We start from the raw sequence: 19,998 nt of genomic DNA on the forward strand, positions 1-19,998 counted from the left end.
GCTATTTGACCACGTATGAAAGGCATAGATGGTAGTAAAATTGTTATTGAAACCGTCGGATAGTATTTTATCATTTTTAAGTAAATTAATTTCTGTGTAAATCATTTCTTTCTTTTAAAAGTTTTATCCTCTTACATTTTTTAAAATTAGTGTGATTGATGCACTATGTAATGAATAAATTTTTTAATAAAATGATTAATTATGTACAATAAATCCAATCCATCCCAGACATACTATATATACTTTGCTCGCCAAGGGTTTAACGACTCAAATTTTTTTGTTGACTGAGTGGAAAGCTGAAAGCATGATCTTTAGCAATATGGTTTTGATACCAAAATGCAAAAGCAGAGTAATCTTATTTCTATGGTTATTAGGGATTACAGCTTTGTTAAATGGTTCGGCCGTTGAAGCTCGGATTCGTCGGTATAAATGGGAAGTGAAGTACGAATACAAGTCCCCTGATTGTTTAAAGAAACTGGTAATAACCATCAATGGCGGAACACCAGGTCCTACAATCACCGCACAGCAAAATGATACTATCATTGTTGAGCTCACCAACGGTTTGTTAACAGAGAATGTTGCAATTCACTGGCATGGAATTCGACAGATCGGAACACCCTGGTTTGATGGAACTGAAGGAGTGACTCAATGTCCGATTTTGCCAGGAACCACTTTCAAGTATCAGTTTGTTGTCGACAGAGTAAGTTTGTGTTTCCAGTTTCAAGGCTTTTTTTTTTTCCTTCTAATTTGAGATTTATACACTGAAATTCCAAAAATATTTGTATTGGATTTAGGCTGGAACATACTTGTATCATGCACATTATGGGATGCAAAGAGAAGCTGGGTTATATGGATCAATCATTGTTGGACTTCCTGATGGAAAATCCGAACCTTTTACCTATGATTATGATCGGAATATTATACTCAATGATTGGTACCATAAAAGCACTTATGAACAAGCTGCTGGCTTGTCTGCTATTCCCTTCCAATGGGTTGGAGAGCCTCAGTCACTCTTGATCCATGGAAGAGGAAAGTTCAACTGCTCTACTTTAACTACTCCCAGTTTAGACGCTGGTATTTGCAATGCTACAAATCCAGATTGTGAGCCTTTCAGATTAATCGCAGTCCCTGGAAAAACTTATCGATTGAGAATCTCTAGTTTAACTGCTCTATCAGCCCTCAGCTTCCAAATTGAGGTATTTCTTAAGATTGTAAAATGGGTTCAAATTGTGCCTGTTTTTAAATCTGGAAGCTAATTTGTTTCTGTTTCAGGGTCACAATATGACAGTGGTTGAAGCTGATGGGCATTACGTTGAGCCATTTGTTGTACAAAACTTGTTCCTTTACTCAGGGGAGACATATTCGGTCCTAGTAAAAGCCGACCAAGATCCCACAAGGAATTATTGGATAACATCCAATATTGTTGGTCGATCAGCACCCAATACTCCTCCTGGTCTCGGCGTTTTCGTTTACTATCCAAATCATCCAAGGAGATCTCCTCCCACAACTCCCCCACCTCCTCCTCTATGGAATAACACTGACCCTCGATTAGCTCAGAGTCACGCCATTAAAGCTCGCCAAGGTTACATTCACACTCCACCTTCACGTTCAGACAGGGTCATTGTGTTCCTCAACACACAAAACACGATCAATGGGAATGTTCGGTGGTCGGTCAACAATGTCTCTTTCGCACTTCCTCATACACCTTACTTGATCGCACTCAAGGAAAATCTAACCCATGTGTTCGATCAAACCCCACCTCCCGATGGGTACGATTACCAGAATTATGATATCCGTATAGTACAAGAGAACAGAAATGCTACCTCGAGCAATGGGGTTTACAGGTTGAACTTCAACTCAACTGTGGATATTATACTTCAAAATGCCAACTCCATGAGTCTTGGTACCAGTGAGACGCATCCTTGGCATTTACATGGACATGATTTCTGGGTATTGGGGTATGGGGAAGGGAAGTTCGATATGTTCAATGATCCAAAGAAGTATAATTTGGTGAACCCGATTATGAAGAACACAGTGCCGGTACATCCTTATGGATGGACTGCTTTGAGGTTTAGGGCTGATAACCCAGGAGCTTGGGCATTCCATTGCCATATAGAATCCCATTTCTATATGGGTATGGGCGTGGTATTTGCAGAAGGGATTGACAAGGTTGGCAAGTTACCATCTTCTGTTATGGGCTGTGGTGAAACTCAAGGTCTTTACAGGCCCTAGTACATATCCCTACACCTTAATCCTTTTTCCTTTTTTTTTTTTGGGTATTATGGATTGTATAAAAAGATTATATTCGTATTTATTTAAAAAATAGTTAAAAATCATTTATTTTATAAATTGAGTTATATTATTACGAATCTTTTTTATAAATTAATAAAAAATTGATTAAAGCTCAAATTAGGATAATTTTAGGAGTTTTTTTTGTATATAGGTCAAATCTTTAAAATGGTAATAAAAACTAATATTTACAAAAATATTCAAATAAAAGCTTTTATCCCACTTAACTCTAGTTTGTAGTGAAAATTAGGTGAATTCTTACATGACTAAAATAGAACAAATGACATTATTTTGAAGCTCTTAATATATAACATTTGAAAAATTCTTATTTGAAGAATTTGAAAAAGGTCGTTATTTGATCATTTTGAATGATTTGACCTTCACTTAGGCCTCGTTCAGCAATGCTTTTAATATGGGCTTTTCTCTCAAAAAGCACTTCTCACTTAAAAGTATTACCAAAAAGATATCAATTGAGTAAAAGTTTTAACTTAAAAAAAATGTTTTTTGACAGATGGAAAAGTTAAAAATTTTAATTTTTTCCTCAGTCAAAAGTTTTTTTGCTACTATTTACATTTTTAACCTCAATTTATCTTTTCCAAAAGACATGTTAGAATATCCATTTTTTCTTCCAAAGTTCTTTCTTCAGGTTCTCTTTTCTTTTGTTCCTCTTTTAATTCCTCCACCTGTGAGTTTCTTTTCTTCTTCTTCTCTTTCAGTTTAATTGTTTTCGATTGTTTAAATTTAATAAATAATTAATATTAATTACTTAGAAATATTTAAAATTAATATTATATATTAAAATATTAACAATAAGTTATAATAATTATTTTTATATTCTTGCTAAAATATCATAATATTAACTAATTTGAACATTATTTAAATGCATATTCGTTACTTTATAATATAATGTCTAAAATGAACATTTTATTTCTTAAAAGTATTTTTTGACAGCAATACTAAACACTTAAATTTTAAACAAAACTTCTCAAAAGTACTTATCAAAAGCAATATTAAGACTTTGTTTAACATTGCTTTTCAAAAGTGTTTTTGGGGTCAAAAGCACTTTTTAAGCCAGAAACAATGCTAAACAAACAACATTTGGAATCATAAGTGCTTTTGAAAAGTATTTTTGAATCTAAAAGAAAAAGCAATTTTTTTTAGCTTTTGCTATTGACAAAAGTGCTTTTGGACCAAATAACAGTTTTAACCCTTATAATATATTTTATATAATATTTATATTTTGTATGTAATTATTTTCCTATTAAAATTTATTTTAAATATATTATATTATATTTTAAAACTTTATTGGTTATATTTTATCATTTAAAATATAGTTTATATATTTAAGTTAAAATTTATGAATAATTAATAATAACTTTTTAAAAATATTTAAAATTTATATTTCTTATATTAAAATATTAACAACAAATTATGATAAATTATATTTTAAATTCTTACTATGATATCATAATATTAACTAATTTGAACATTATTTAAATGCATATTTATTACTTTATAACACCATGTCTAAAATAGATATTTTATTTCTCAAAAGCACTTTTTGACAGCAATACTAAACACTTAAATATTTTTAAAAGCACTTTTCCACAACACTTTTTAAAAGCACTTCTCAAAAGGAATGCTAAACCAGCCCTTAAGCACATTAGAAAATGTTTAGCCCTTATGTCAACGACTCATAAATGTTTAAGCTCCAATTTAAACATTTAAAAAATTATATTTATTATATATAATAATCTATAATTCAAGGGTAAGCAGGTTTCTTCTATAGCACATTAGAATAGTTGACACTTGACAAACCCTACCCACGGATTTATTTAATTTATACGTCAAGAAGCAAGCTTTCTGCCATGTGTTGAAATTTTGAATAAAAGGTGTGTATTTTCTAGGGAACAATAGCCTTGTATTCATCTCTCAACATCTGAGAGAGCGTTTGGTTCAGTGTATTACCCAATCCATTACACCCCGATTACGCGTGTAATACATTACGCCCCTATTCCGGCGTTTGGTTCGCTGTAATAGGTATTACGCGCGTATTACATTACGCCCCTAATCCCCAAATTGCCGTGTTTTCTAATCCCTTCCCAATTCGCTGTAATAGCTATTGCGTCCGGCTTCCCTCCCCATCTCTCTGTTTTACCCTCCCTCCCTACCCGACCCTCTCCTCTGCTGTCCTCGAAATTTCTCCTCCCATTTCCCACTGCTTCCGTTGATTATCTGTCCTCATCATTTCTTCTCGTCTCGGTGACTAATTTCTCTTCCCCATTTCCTCCCAACCCTATCTGCCAAGACACAAAACTCCCATTTAGTTCTTGAATTCATTGAATCGACTAGAAATGGAGATTTCTATGTGAAAGGAGCTTTGAGTGGGTGATATTAGATGGAAAATTTAGATATGTTTGGTGGTATGCAAACTTTATTGGCTATTTGGTTCCTTTAACAGTGTGATTTAATTTGGAAAGGAGCTGAACGATCTTCTTCGGGAGATGATGTTGCTAGATATTAAACATGGAAATCGGTTTATGGGTTTGCATTGCTTTTATGTTAGCTTAGATGAAATCGACGGATTAGATCTTCTTGTTAGTCTTGTTCGTCTTGATACTTTATAGTTAATTACCATTACATTGCCACTATGTTACAACGATTATGCTTAATAAATATTTACATTATTTTCGTAAGTTTTGATTGTGAAAGAAAATAGAAAATAATAATAATAAAATATATGGATTCAATTTAGAACAACTTAATTTAAATAATTCAATTTTAAAATTACCTTAATTTGTCATTAAAACAAGTCTGCATTTGAGCGTAGATTTGAGGGAAAAAGATTTGCATTTAAGTAAATTTTATTTTGATTTTACCTTTCGTTTTTCTTTTTCCATAATTTAATAAATAGAAAAATAAAAAATTTATGTTAAAAAGATGGAGAAGGGAGGAAAACAGAGGGAGAAATAAAATAGAATGAAAAAATTTTTAAAAAAAAGAAAAGAAAAAAAATTAAATTGCTCAAAACGAAAAACTATGGGGACCAATTATATAATTTAACCTAAAATGTTTATTTGAAATGATAGTTTAACGTGCCATGCCAGCTTAATGCTATACCGTTAATGATAATTAACAACTCAGTGACTAGAATCTTACAACACGTTAACGTAAGTGACTAAAACGTAATATTTCAAATATAAGTGACTAAAATATAATCTAAGGTAAACAAAAGTGACAATTTTAATAGTTTATTTAAAATTATTTTTATTTAAAATTTTAATGATACATCTATAATTTAATTTTATTAAAAACACAAATTTAATGAATAATTAAAAGCTAAAAATAAATATATATAAAAAAAGGAAACGCGACTTGTTGTAAATTTAATATTAAATATATATCATCATACAAAATCAAAAGTTGAATAGTAATTTTATGCTTTATTCCTAAAACTACTATTAATCAAAATACATGTTTTTATTAATTAACTATTTATTAATCGAATTGACCTTTTTATCCTATTTTTTCAACCATACGTGAGCCGAGCGTTACACCGAAACTAGTACAATAGCGGTTTCAAAAGCACAATTGTGGGGTTTCTTTTCCTGCATTATTCTCTAATAAGGGCACTTGTATTTTTTATTTACAAAATAGGTACTGGTAATTTTTTTTAACAAAATACGAAACTTCTTTTAACTCTATTCCCATTTTCTCACATCAAATTTGTATCTCTTTCGATTCTATTTCTTTTTTTTTCTAATTTCCAAAAAAAATATCATAAATAATCGTCTTTGCAAAAACTTCTAATCAAACCTAGTAAGAAACCATGAACATGGAAAGAAGGGAAATTCATCGCTTCAGGTTTTTCATTGCTTTCGTGCATAATCTAAGCAAAAGAGTTTCAAAATTAACTCGTAGGTCATCAATATGGAAAATTCATTGATGTTTACGTGGCATATAAAAGTCGTAAGAGGATTCATAGTCTTTCCACTTTTGCTTTTGTTAAGTTCAAATTTTAATCGGACCTTAGGAAGATAGTGGTGGAAGGGTTGATGGTTTTGTTATCCATGTTTCTAAAGGTAGATACGAGAGAGACATTGCGAATGTCGAGCCCGAGAAGAGTGACGGGGCAAAGGAGGTTTTGAGGCCATTTTATAGGAGTTTTGGTAGAGATTAAAGACTGTATAAGTGTCATGGGGCTAGAACTTAAGACTCGTAAACCGTGCGGCCTTAAACATAAACTTATCTTCGAATACTCTAAGTCAACTTAACTCTCAAAATATGTGAATTCAAAAAGGAAATACTCTAAGGCACCGAAATAAAGTAGAAACAAACTCTTAACGAAGAAGCAAAAAACAAACAAAAAAACCACAAGAAAGCTAACCACATCAAGTATTTGAGTAAAAGCTCTCAAATGTACTGTATTACTCAAGAATGAAGTGATTACAAATGAAGGGAGAAGACTCTATTTATAGTCCCCATGATCCAACGATCTAGTTTAAAATACATTAATGGTCGAGATTGAAGGCAATCTACCCTTATTCCCACACTCCTCCTAAGGAGAAATTATTTTATGGACCCTGCCCACCACATCCTCCACGATCCCTTTCACATTATTTAATGATATTTCAATAATTTTTTCCATGTCATTGACACATAATTTTGGTAATTTTTTTCCCTGAACCCAAACCCTAAACACTAAACCCAAACCTCGAAATTGAACCTTAAACCTTGAACCCCAAACCTAGATTCAAGATTTATGGCTTAGGTTCAAGGTTCGAGTTTAGGGTTTAAGGTTTAGGGTTTGAGGTTCAAATTTAAGGTTCAAGGTTTGGGGTTTGGGGTTTGGGGTTCAAGGTAAAAAGAATTACCAAAATTATGTGTTAATGGCATGGAAAAATTTGTTGAAATGTCATTAAATAATTGGAAAAGGACCATGAATGATGTAGTGGAAAGGATCCATAGAATAATTTATCCCTCCAAAGAATTGGAAAGAGTAATTGGGTGCTCCAATAAAATCCAATTCACTATGTGAAATCCACTAATTACAGTGGTTACCTAAATATGCTATTGATGTGTAATTACAAGTAAATACACTCAAATTTAATTATAATGTGACTTTTCAAATGTGCCCTAAGTGAATAATAATATAGCAAAATGAAAACATGAGAAACAAGAAAAATTCCTAGGAAAACATGTACCAAGTAATCATTGGTTTCCTAAAGTGATGCTATTTATGAAACTGGTTTTACTCTCAAACCCTAAGCGTCGTTTGAGCCTTTTCTGCTTTTAATTACCTTTTGACGACCAACCACCTATCACCGGTGGTTGGCTGTCCCTCATCCCTTTTCTTTCTTGTCTTGTTTCTTTTATTCCCTCCTCTCAAAATAATAACCCCATGCGGGCCTTGCTTGAGTCTTTGTGGTTGTTATCCTCTCTCTTCTAAATGGGCTTTTGTTCCAGAGGGCTTAGTGTGATGCTTTTGACGTTAGTGATATCCCGTTTTTAGGATGAGAGATTTCATTACGACTATGGATGGTGGATGCTTGGGTAGTGCCAAAGCTTTCGAATGTTGCTCTTTGGTTTTGTTTCCAACAGGCTCTAAGATTGCCATCATCTAATTAATCAATGTAAGGTTGCTAATCTATTTTCAATGCCACTGGTGGTTTACCTCTAACTGTTGAGGTGTTTTAAGTTTTTGGACTCAACTCAGCGTCTCTCAACTGGTGGTTGGTTATATTTGATTGCTTTTGAGATGTGCTTCATTGTTTTCTCCATTTCTTGTAAGAAAGGTTCACAGTGGAAATAGAGGTTGTTCAATAATGGGGATCATACGCACTAATGGTTTATATTAGTGGTTAATGCCTAAGTGAATAGTGATGATCCCTCCTCTATTTCTCCTTTTAGAAGGGTTGACCGCTTCTTTTGGGGACTTGGTTGTTTGGGATCATTTTACCTTGGCTGAATGCCATTGTTTATATAGGCTAATTGATTGAATTTTTCTATGAAATGAACCTTTTTTTCATAAAAAAAAAGAGTAAAGATTGGTGTCAAGTTAATAAAAAGAACAAATTGTTCTCTACAAATTAGAGCAATATTTCATTTAAAAGATATTAGATTATGGTACAAAGTAAAAAATTACGTAAATATATATAATTTATATAAAATCAAATTAAACTTTAGTTGAAATGATTAAATTGAAGTTTTGAAAATTATAGTATTCTAAATTTAATCCAACCAAAATAATATATTTATGTGAAAATACGCAATTCGAAAAAGCATAACAAAGATAGTAACATACATAAAATTCCGTATGACTACTAGTCCGAGTTTTGTTGCAAGAAGGTTAGGGTTCAAGGACGATTAAAACTTATAAATGACCTATATCAACAGAACGTATAAAATTATTTATTGGTATAAAGAATTTATAGAAAATAAAATTTAAATTAAAATTAAAATTTTATATTTTTTTAATAAGTGATGAGATTTGAGTTACACAATTCTAACAAATCTAAACTTGAATTGGAAATTGATTAACAAATGGAGAAAGTGAAATCCTAGGATGGAAATAAGTTGAATAGTGTTAGAGTCTAATTGAATTGCAAGTATGTTTGTTTTAAGATTAAGTTTAAAAGAACTTCATTTAAGTAATTACATTTAAAATATCACCTTTGTCGAAACCACTTTTTTGAAAATAAAAACTTAGTTGTCGACTTTAAAAATAAAACTGGAGTCGCCACCGATCCTTTATTAAGGTGTGATCAGCTCACCTTAAAAATTATTTTGGTCTACGAATTTTGAGAAAACGAGTTCGGGAGTTAGTTACGTACGAGGAAGGGTTAGCACCCTCGTAACGCCCAAAATCAGTACCAAATTGACTATTTGATGTCTTAGTGTCGAAAGTTAAAAAGATTTTAAAATAAGCTTGAATGATGAAATTTGCAAAAGGATAACCAATTGTCCAAGTCATGTAAAGAAATCGAGTCCCAATACGTTAGGGTACAATTCCTCATAATCCCCGAACTTTGAATATCACTTTTATTTTATGCGAAAATCTTCATTTCGAGAAAGTAACAGGCCACACCTAATTCGTTAGGGCACGACAAGTTAAGTTCCCAAAAATGATTTTTATGCTCAATCATTTTGAATAAAGAATATTCTCGGTCATTTAAGATTGACAAAGAAAATCAGAACCCAATACGTTAGGGCTCAATTTCCCTCGAAAATCCCAAACTTCAAATAATGCTTTTATTCAAAAAAACCTTTAAATCAAGAAAATAACTTTGAATAATGGTTAAAACCAAAATATATTTTTAAAAGGGCGTTAAAAAGTTAATGTACAATATGGTACAAATACTTTAATTTACAACATATACGAATAAATATTTGCAAATATATATATATATATATATATATATATATATATATATATATATATATATACAAGAAGCTGCAAACATGTGTACACATATATCAAACACACATACCAGCATACATGTAAAAAGAGGGAATGGAATATATCAAATAAAACAAATAAAAATACATGTGTTGAAAACAAAATGAAGGTATAAAATATGCATATGTATATATTTACAAAATGTATAAGTTCATGTATATGTACTATATATATAAGATGATAGAACATGTAAAATAATAAAATGTTTATAATGATTATTAAAAATGGGTACATAAATATATTAAAACGTGCACATGTTATAAAACATATATGTATATATAAAGTATAAAGCATAAAAAAGGAAAGTAAAATAAAAAAATAGAAAAAGTATGTAGGTATAAAGTATATACGTATTTGAAAAAGCTTAGAAAATATATATTAAAATATGTATACATGTTATATCGTATAAAGAAATAATAGGTGAATACTATATAAAATGCATATATATATTATATAAGAAAAATGCATGTGGATGAAAACAAAGATAATGATAGTAATAATGATAATATATAATATAATAAAATGCTTTTCAAAAAAAGGAATAATAACGAAATAAAAGTTAAAAAAAAGGATTAAAATGAACTTAAAGACGAAAAATGGGGTAGATTCGAAAATAAATAAAAGATCACCTTGAATGCGCGAGCAACAATGGGGGACTAAAAGGGAAATTAATCCCACCCTCCAAAATGCTGCACATTAAGGGACCAAATCAAAACAAAAATAAAGTATCATTAAATTTAAAAAAAACAAAACAGTTTGATTGTAACGCATTGCAAAAGGAGGGACCAATGGCGCAAATTTCCCATTTAAAGCCGAAGCATACGGATCCTCCTCCTCCGGTCGAATCACCATGGTCAAGGCACAGGCTAAGCAGGCGTTTTTCAAATCAATATTTAAGACTGGTTTTCTGAAAAAACCTAATAGCTGCAGTTTTTTAAAAATAAAAATAAAAATAAAGTAAAAGCAGAGATTTCTCTGCTAGGGTTTCAAACCCTTTGCCACCGCCGCTCTCGGCCTACGGCCGTTTCAAATCCTGGCCCTCCAACTCCGATTTCAAACGAAGCAAGCCTAAGACATCGACGGTGAAACCGCAGGTAAGAAACCCCTCTTTCTATACTACTATTTTTTTTTTGTAACGAAAAAAGGAAAACAAACATAAAAAGAACCTAAAAAGGAACAATCGCAATCACCTTTAAATCTTAAATTTCTTTTGTATTCTCTCTGTATTCCCTTTTTTTTTGCCGTCCTCATTTACACAATATAAATGGCCTATTATAGCCCGAAATCGAAAAAATAATCAAATCTAAAGGCTATTTTTTGTTGTTTCTTCTCTCTGGGACTCTTTGAGTCCGTGTTTTTGCAAGTGTTCGTGGAGCAACGTGCGTGGAGAGGAGGTTGGCCCCGAGACGTGCGGTGCCTGGAATCCTGCTAGAGGCGTGGAGGCTGCGGCGGCTAGGGCGTATGGTGCTAGGGTTGCTGCTATATTTTAGTTAATAGGCTATTGGGGTTTGGGCTAATTGTTTTTTAGGTTTAATATTATTGGGCCTGTAAAACACTAGACTGTTTATTTGGGTTTTTTTTTGTTTGGGTTCTGCATGCGGGCCCAGGCTAATTGGGTCTGCTACAGCTGCCCCTCTTTGCTCGTTGTCATGTAATGGGAACAGAGCAAAGACTTCAAGGCCCAATTATGCCCGGTCTTACTGAGCCTCAACTTCTTTAGTGCTTCTCTTCTAGTAGCCTCATTCCTTCCTACTGCATCTTCAGAGGTATGGGAACTAGCGTTTCAATCTACTCCACTGCTATGTTAGGGAGATAGGATTCGTACATTGTAGCTTCTCACAAGAACAAAATTTGCTATCTTTAATCTGCTCCACAGCAACTTCAGGGAGATAAGACTTATAGCTTCTACTTGTTCTGCTACGCCTTAAAGATAAATCGGATACGATCTGCTCTACTGCAATTTCAGAGAGATGAGATCTGTGATTTTAATGCACTCCATTATAACTCCAAGGAGATAGGACCGGTTATTTCTGTCTGCTCCACTGTATCTTCAGGGAGATAAGACTTGTATCTTCGATCTACTCCACTACTGCCTAGGGAGATAAGATCTGTAATCTTCAATCTATTCCACTATTGTCCATGGAGATAGAATTATTGACTTCAATGTACTCCACTGTAACCTCAGTGAGGTAAAATCCGTCATCCTTGATCTGCTCAACTACTGCTTAGGGAGATAAGATCTGTAATCTTTGATCTATCCCACTGCTGCCCATGGGGATAGACCAGATATAATTTGTTCTCTGCGACTTCAGAGTAATGGGATCTGCTGTGCTTGATCTACTTCACTCCAATACATGAAGACAAGGTCTGTTCTTTTCGATCTACTCCACCATCAGTATGGGGAGACAAGATCTGTTGTCTTTGATCTATTACACGCTAAATGAAGACAAGATCTATTTTTTCGATCTGTTTCACCACCAGTATGGGAAGACAATATCTATTATCTTTGATCTACTCCACGCTAGTACACGAAGACAAGATCTGCTTTCTTTGATCTGCTTCACCACTAGTATGGGAAGGCAAGATCTGTTATCTTTGATCTACTTCACGCCAGTACATGAAGACAAGATCTGTTTTCTTTGATCTACTTCGCCACCAGTATGGGAAGACAAGATCTCGTATCTTTGATCTACTTCACGCCAGTACATGAAGACAAGATCTGTTTTCTTCGATCTACTTTGCCACCAGTATGGGAATACAAGATCTGGTATCTTTGATCTACTTCACGCCAGTACATGAAGACAATATCTGCTTTCTTAGATCTGCTTCGCCGCCAGTATGGAAAGGTAAGATTTGTTATCTTTGATCTACTTCACGCCAGTACATGAAGACAAGATCTGTTTTCTTCGATCTACTTCGCCACCAGTATGGGAAGACAAGATCTGGTATCTTTGATGTACTTCACGCCAGAACATGAAGACAAGATCTGTTTTCTTTGATCTACTTCAGCGCCAGTATGGGAAGACAAGATCTGGTATCTTTGATCTACTTCACGCCAGTACATGAAGACAAGATCTGCTTTATTCGATCTGCTTCGCCGCCAGTATGAAAAGGCAAGATCTGTTATCTTTGATCTACTTCACGCCAGTACATGAAGAGAAGATTTGTTTTCTTCGATCTGCTTCACCACCGGTATGGGAAGGCAAGATCTGTTATCTTTGATCTACTTCACGCCAGTACATGAAGACAATATCTATTTTTTTCGATCTACTTCGCCACCAGTATAGGAAGACAAGATCTGTTATCTTTGATCTACGTCACGCCAATACATGAAGACAAGATCTACTTTCTTCGATCTGTTTCGCCGCCAGTATGGGAAGGCAAGATCTGTTATCTTTGATCTACTTCACGCCAGTATATGAAGACAAGATTTGTTTTCTTCGATCTGCTTCACCACCAATATGGGAAGACAAGATCTGGTATCTTTGATCTACTTCATGCCAGTACATGAAGATAAGATCTGCTTTCTTCGATCTGCTTCGCCACCAGTATAGGAAGGCAAGATCTGTTATCTTTCAACCTGCTCCACTGCTGCTCAGGGAGATAAGGCTTTATGATTCCACCAACCTGTTCCCTGCGGAACATGACCTGTATGATGAACCTAATTATGCCTAATGACTAGGACATCATGATTGGAATGAATCACATGTTCCTAACTAGGCGTGTATGAATGACATCTAAATGCTATGTCATGAAAATGATTCATTAATGTTAAATATTGAAGTCGTTATTGCTCGTTAAGGCTTCCTTTGTGATAACAACGATTCGAAAAAACTCAAAAATTCTTAATTCGACTTTTTACTCTTATATATCTTCGACCTTTTAACCCGGTGAAGTCTAAACAATAGTCTTGCTTCAGGTTCTTGTATTATTTAGAAATTTCTAGAGTAATATGAAAAACTTCCCTAGTGAAAGTTTTATTAGTCAATTAATCGTTATTCTAATGCAACATGCTTTCGAAAAGATCATAACGATGGATAAAACGAAATTGACTTGAGATCGTAACTTGCAATAAATTATCAATGAAAACAAGTTTAAAAGAGGAATTGACTAAAACACTTATATTGAAAGAAAAATGAAGTGTTTTAGAAACAACAAATTATGGACAAGTGCCCCAGATATCTTTGCTTGAATTGCTCTATACAACTTTCTGAAGACCCTTACGAATTCAACACGTGTTTAGGAGATTCACAGTATTTTGTTGATGCCCCAAGATATCGTCTATTCCTTTCTGCCGATTTAGGTACAACAAGACTACCACATGCTTCAATCAGACTTTGAGCCGCCCTTGTCAGGTTTTCAACTCAAACCCCTTTGGTCTTAAGGTGCCCTTTGCGGGTTTTCACCCTAGCCTCTCCATTTTTTTTTGGAATCAAAGTGCCCTTTGCGGGTTTTCACCTTGGTTCCTTCCCATTCTTAGGTGAAGTATCTCTTGACCGAATCTGAATTCACTGGATTGGGCAAGTTTCTTCCATCCATTTCAGCCAGGATCAGGGCTCCTCTAGAAAAGGCCTTTTTTACAACATAAGGACCTTCCTAATTCGGCATCCATTTCCCCCTAAAATCCTTTTGTAGAGGAAGAATTTTTCTCAATACCAGGTCCCCCTTGTGAAATTCTCTAGGTCGGACCTTTTTGTTGTAGGCTCGTATCATTCTTTTCTGGTACATCTGACCATGCTGAATAGCCTTTAGCCTTATTTCCCTCTATTAAGTTCAACTGATCGTATCGAGATTGAACTCATTCTGCTTCATCCAATTGTAGCTCAGTCAAAACCCGGAGAGAAGGGATTTCAACTTCGATGGGCAAGACTGCCTCCATGTCATAAACTAAGGAGAAAGGCGTTGCCCCGGTGGAGGTCCTGATTGACGTTCGATAAGCAAGAAGGGCAAATGGTAATTTCTCGTGTCAGTCCCTATAAGTCTCAGTCATATTCCCCACAATCTTTTTTATATTTTTATTAGCCGCTTCCACTGCACCATTCATTTTTGGGCGATACGGCGATAAATTGTGATGTCTGATCTTGAATTGACTGCAGACTTCTACTATTGAGCTGTTGTTCAAGTTCAACGCATTATCGGATATGAGTCTTTCAGGCATTCCATACCGACATATGATCTCCCTTTTCAAGAACTTACTGACTGATGACTTTGTAACGTTGGCATACGAAGCAGCTTTTACCCATTTGGTGAAGTAGTCAATAACCACAAATATGAAATGATGCCCATTTGAAGCCTTCGGCGATATTGGCCCGATGACATCCATACCCCACATGGAGAAAGGCCATGGAGAAGTCATTACATGAAGAGGCGAAGGAGGTGCATGCATTTTATCACCATAGATTTGAAATTTATGGCACTTTTTGGAGTAATTGATGCAATCTCCTTCCATGGTGGACCAGTAATACCCGAATCTCATAATCTGTCTAGCCATTGTGAACCCACTGGCATGTGTTCCACAGATGCCCTTATGGACTTCCTCCAGGATTTTCTTTACTTCCACGGCGTCCACACATCTTAACAGTACCTGATCTTTTCCCTTCCTGTATAAGATCTGCCCATCTAAGACATAATCAATGGCTAGTCTTCTCAGAGTTCTCTTTTCATTCTCCGTTGCCTGGCCAGGATACTTACGATTTTTTACATATCGCAGTATATCTTGATACCAAGGACTATCATCGATTTCTCCTTTTTCAATATTGTAACAATGAGCCGGGTCTTCATAGATACTCATTTGGATAGGCTTTATATCCTCATGTCTGTTCACCTTGATCATGGAGGCTAAAGTAGCTAGTGCATCAGCCATCTGGTTCTCATCTCGTGGGAGATAGCAAAAAGTGATGTCCTCAAACTCATTAATCAATTCGAGGACCAACTTTCGATAACTGATTAATTTGGGATCTCTCGTTTCCCATTCACCCCTGAGCTGATATATCACCAATGCTGAATCTCCATAGACCTCTAGCACTTTGATTCTTCGCTCTATAGCTGCACGAATACCCATGATGCATGCTTCATATTCTGTCATGTTGTTTGTACAATCAAAATCTAATTTGCAAGTGAAAGGATAATGATCACTATTCGGGGACACTAGGACTTCCCCAATTCCATTGCGCACAGCATTCGAGGCTCCATCAAAGTTTAGCCTCCAACTGTAACCTTCTTGTGAATTTTCTTCCATAGCCGCTATACACATCAAATCTTCATTTGAGAAATCAAAACTCAACGGCTCGTAGTCCTCCAACGCTCTACTAGCTAGAAAGTTAGCAATTGCACTCCCTTTCACAGCCTTTTGGCTCACATAGACAATATCGAATTCAGACAGTAAGATCTACCATCGGGCCATCCTCCCATTCAAAGCAGTTGACTCTATCATATACTTTAACGGGTCTAACTTTGAGATTAGCCAAGTCGTATGGTATAACATGTACTGCCTTAATCTTCGGGTTGTCCAAATTAAGGCACAACATAACTTCTCAATAGGCGAATATCTCATTTCACAGTCAGTGACTTTCTTGCTGAGATAATATATCGCCCTTTCCTTTCTCCCCGTTTCATCATGTTGGCCTAGCACACACCCCAAGAAATTATCAAATACTGTCAGATACAATATCAGCGGCCTATCCGGGCTAGGTGGTGACAGCACTGGAGTATTAGACAAATACTGCTTCACCTTGTTAAAAGCTTATTTGTATTCTTCATCCCAAGTACCAGGATTATGTTTCTTCAGAAGACGAAACATAGGGTCACATTTCTCAGTTAGTTGTGAAATGAACCTAGCGATGTAATTCAGTCTTCTGATGAAACCTCAAACTTCTTTCTGAGTGCGAGGTGGAGGTAAGTCTCGTATTGCCTTGACTTTGTCTGGGTCAATCTCGATTCCCTTTTCACTGACTATGAAGCCTAGCAATTTTCCTGACCTGGCCCCAAAAGTGCACTTCGTTGGATTAAGCTTGAGCTGGAACTTTCTCAATCTTAAGAATAACCTTCTCAAGACCTGCACATGTTCCTCCTCCGCTCTAGATTTCGCGATCATATCGTCAACATAAACTTCGATCTCCTTATGTATTATATCATGGAATAAGGCTACCATGGCTCTTTGGTATGTCGCTCCCGCATTCTTTAATCCAAACAGCATCACTTTATAACAAAACGTTCCCCATAACGTAATGAACATAGTCTTTCTCATGTCCTCAGGATGCATCTTTATCTGATTATACCCAGAAAAACCATCCATGAAGGAAAACAATGAAAAGCCCGCCGTATTGTCTACCAATGTGTCGATGTGAAGTAATGGGAAATTGTCTTTTGGACTAGCCTTGTTCAAATCCCTGTAATCCACACACATTTGTACTTTCACATCTTTCTTTAGAACTGGTACGATGTTGGCCACCCACTCAGAATACTTGACTTCTTGCAGAAATCTGGCATCAAACTGCTTCTGGACCTCTTCTTTTATCTTCAACCCGATATTAGGTCTCATCCTTCTGAGCTTTTGCTGCACTGGCTTTTAATCTTCTTTTATAGGAAGGCGATGGACTACAATGTTAGTACTTAACCCAGGCATATCTTGGTATGACCATGCAAAGACATCATTGAATTCCTAGAGTAGTCTGATGAGGTCTTGTCTTATCTTTGCAGAAATATCAGATCCGATCTTCACCTCTTTTCCTTCCTCCAAGCTCACAACTTCTATTGATTCCCTGTGAGGTAGAATTTGTTTCTTGGCCCTTTCTACCATCTTCAACAAGTCAGGAGACAAACCACAGTCTTCGTCATCTTCAAAATCATGTGATCCTTCTAAACACATGTTTTGTTCAAAAGCAGACTCTAAATTTGTAAGAGTGACATTCGTATCATTGATATCGTAGGACCTGTTATGAAAAACAATATGGATTCAGGAATTTGTTTGGTGCAATATGGTCATGAATGAAATGCAAGTGTAGTTTGAGAGAAATTCAAAATAACTGCTCTTATGGAAAGAAAGATTTGCTCCAAAAATGACTGCAAAAATGAACTTTATTAAAATAACGATTTTTAGACATGAGCTTATTTCACAAAGGAATCCTTATCACTTCTAAGCTAAAAGCAATAAGGGTGTTCTGGACATTACTCTGAGAAAATCCTAAAAACTACAGGTATTTCTTCTACAGTCCAGTTGTTTAGCACACCTCCCGGTTCGTAAGGTTGAATATCCTGCAATGTTCCTCCTCCCGTCGCTTCTTCATACACGGCATGAATACTTTCTAACTCCGTGTTAATACTTTCGACTCCTAGCATTCCTTGATAGATGAATCCTCCCGATACAAAAGTCTTGGATAGGTGAGGAAAGGTTATAGGCTCCCATTTGACTTCATCACCTGTCAAACGAGCCCTTCTTCTCTCTCGCTTCTTTTCTTGCTCTATCCTCTTCTGCCTAGCATCTGGCTTGTATCCTAAGCCAAAACGGTCTTGCTTGTCTTTCAACACTGGAGCCTCAACTCGGCCCTGAAGATATTTCCCCAATCCTTTTCTCGGTAAAGCTCCCTTTCCAACTGTCAATTGCAGACCCATCTTTGTGGTCTTTGATATTCTCGGCATCGGGATCTTGTTTCCCTCAAGGATGAATGTTGCATTTACGAACTCCAAGAAACGGAAAGAGCACTCGATTGCATCATCACTTGTTTCCAAATAAGGCGCATCGTTGGTCACAGATGCAATGATATCTTCTTCAGCATTTATCGTCACTAGCCGACCTTCTGACACCAGCTTCAGTTTTTGATGTAACGATGACAATACTGCTCCTGCTGAATGAATCAATGGCCTTCCTAATAGGCAACTGTAAGAAGGCTTGATGTCCATAACCAAGAAGTCTACCTCATAGATAGTCGGGTCAATTAACAAGGGTATGTCAATTCTTCCCATGACTTTCCTCTCGGTGCCATCAAATGCTCTCACCACATTCTGGCACGACTTCATATGTGAACTATCCACAGGTAGCCTGTTGAGCGTTGATAGAGGCAATACATTCAGTGCCGACCCGTTGTCTACCAGAACTCCTGGTAATATGCACCCTTTACACCTTGCAGTGATGTGTAAAGCTCTAGTAGATCCCATACCCCCAGGTGGTATTTTATCATCGCTAAAGGAGATGAAGTTATCAGCACTTATATTGCCGACCAGTCGATCCAACTTGTTAACAGAGATATCGTCAGCTACATAAGTTTCATTTAGCACCTTCAGTAGTGCATTTCGATGTCCCTCCGAGTTCAGGAGTAAAGCTAGCACAGATATGCGAGCTGGTTATTGGTGCAGTTGTTCCACAATGCTGTACTCACTATGCTTTAGGAACTTCAAGAACTCTCTAGCTTCCTCCTCTTTGATTGGTTCATTGACCAATAATTCATGTTCGACCGCATTCTTCTTCTTTCCAACCGAAGCTTCTTCTCTTATTGGCTCTTCTCGAGCTTTCATCTATTCGTAGTGCCTTCCTTCATCCTGATCCTCTTTACTGATTATATCCTTCTTCCCCGGGATTGTCACATTACAATCATAATTCCAAGGAACCCTCCTGTTATCCTTATATGCAAACACAACCGGTTTTTGAATGATTACTTTTGGTGTTATACGTGCCCTAACCTCACTGTTCTGAGGTCGCGAAATGATGACCACAGGATGGTTAGCCTTCGGAACTTCCAATGCCAAATCTAACGAGCATACATGATTCTCCTCTTGAACTCCTTCACAGAATTCCATCTCCCTATTATCCATCATACCTTGTATCATGGCTCTGAACTCCGTACACTCTTGGATTTCATGCCCCACTTCACGGTGGAACTCACAGTAGTTCCCCCTCTTTTCACAACTTCCTTCTGAGACGATTAGTCCCCTTTTCACCATCTCCTTCCAGACCCATCTCAAAGGAGTTTTTACATCCGCAATGTCTGCCTTGATTCTTCTGTCTTCGCCCATCATATTTACCCCACTATTAGTGTGGTTTGGTAATGGGTTTTCTGCCTTGGTCGAGTCATCAAATTTAACGACACCCATACCAATGAGCCTTTCAACAAACCTCTTAAACATCGTACAGTTTTCTATGGAATGCCCTGTTGTTCCTGCATGATAGTTGCACTGTGCATTCGCATCGTACCATTTAGGATACGGGGGTTGCAAGGGCTTTAGATAGAAAGGGAAAACTACGTGTGCGTCAAATA

At 35.8% G+C, this 19,998-nt stretch overlaps 1 protein-coding gene across 1 annotated transcript; it reads left to right on the forward strand.

Annotated features, from left to right (window-relative positions):
* Positions 1–205: 205 nt before the first annotated feature.
* LOC105787847 (L-ascorbate oxidase) lies at positions 206–2,362 on the forward strand. The gene is made up of 3 exons (XM_012614416.2): positions 206–700; positions 795–1,196; positions 1,273–2,362. The coding sequence occupies exons 1-3, from the start codon at positions 305–307 to the stop codon at positions 2,230–2,232; spliced, it is 1,758 nt and encodes a 585-aa protein (XP_012469870.1). The 5' UTR covers positions 206–304; the 3' UTR covers positions 2,233–2,362.
* The last annotated feature ends 17,636 nt before the right edge of the window (positions 2,363–19,998 follow it).

The sequence above is a fragment of the Gossypium raimondii genome, chromosome 2, assembly GCF_025698545.1.
Source record: "Gossypium raimondii isolate GPD5lz chromosome 2, ASM2569854v1, whole genome shotgun sequence".
In the NCBI taxonomy this organism is placed as follows: Eukaryota; Viridiplantae; Streptophyta; class Magnoliopsida; order Malvales; family Malvaceae; genus Gossypium; species Gossypium raimondii.

Bases quoted from the DNA above. Each gene is read 5' to 3' on its own strand.
- LOC105787847 (XM_012614416.2), top strand. From the start codon at position 305: ATGATCTTTAGCAATATGGTTTTGATACCAAAATGCAAAAGCAGAGTA. The intron at 701-794 runs GTAAGTTTGTGT...TATTGGATTTAG, and splicing joins ATCAGTTTGTTGTCGACAGA to GCTGGAACATACTTGTATCA. The intron at 1,197-1,272 runs GTATTTCTTAAG...TTTCTGTTTCAG, and splicing joins CCCTCAGCTTCCAAATTGAG to GGTCACAATATGACAGTGGT.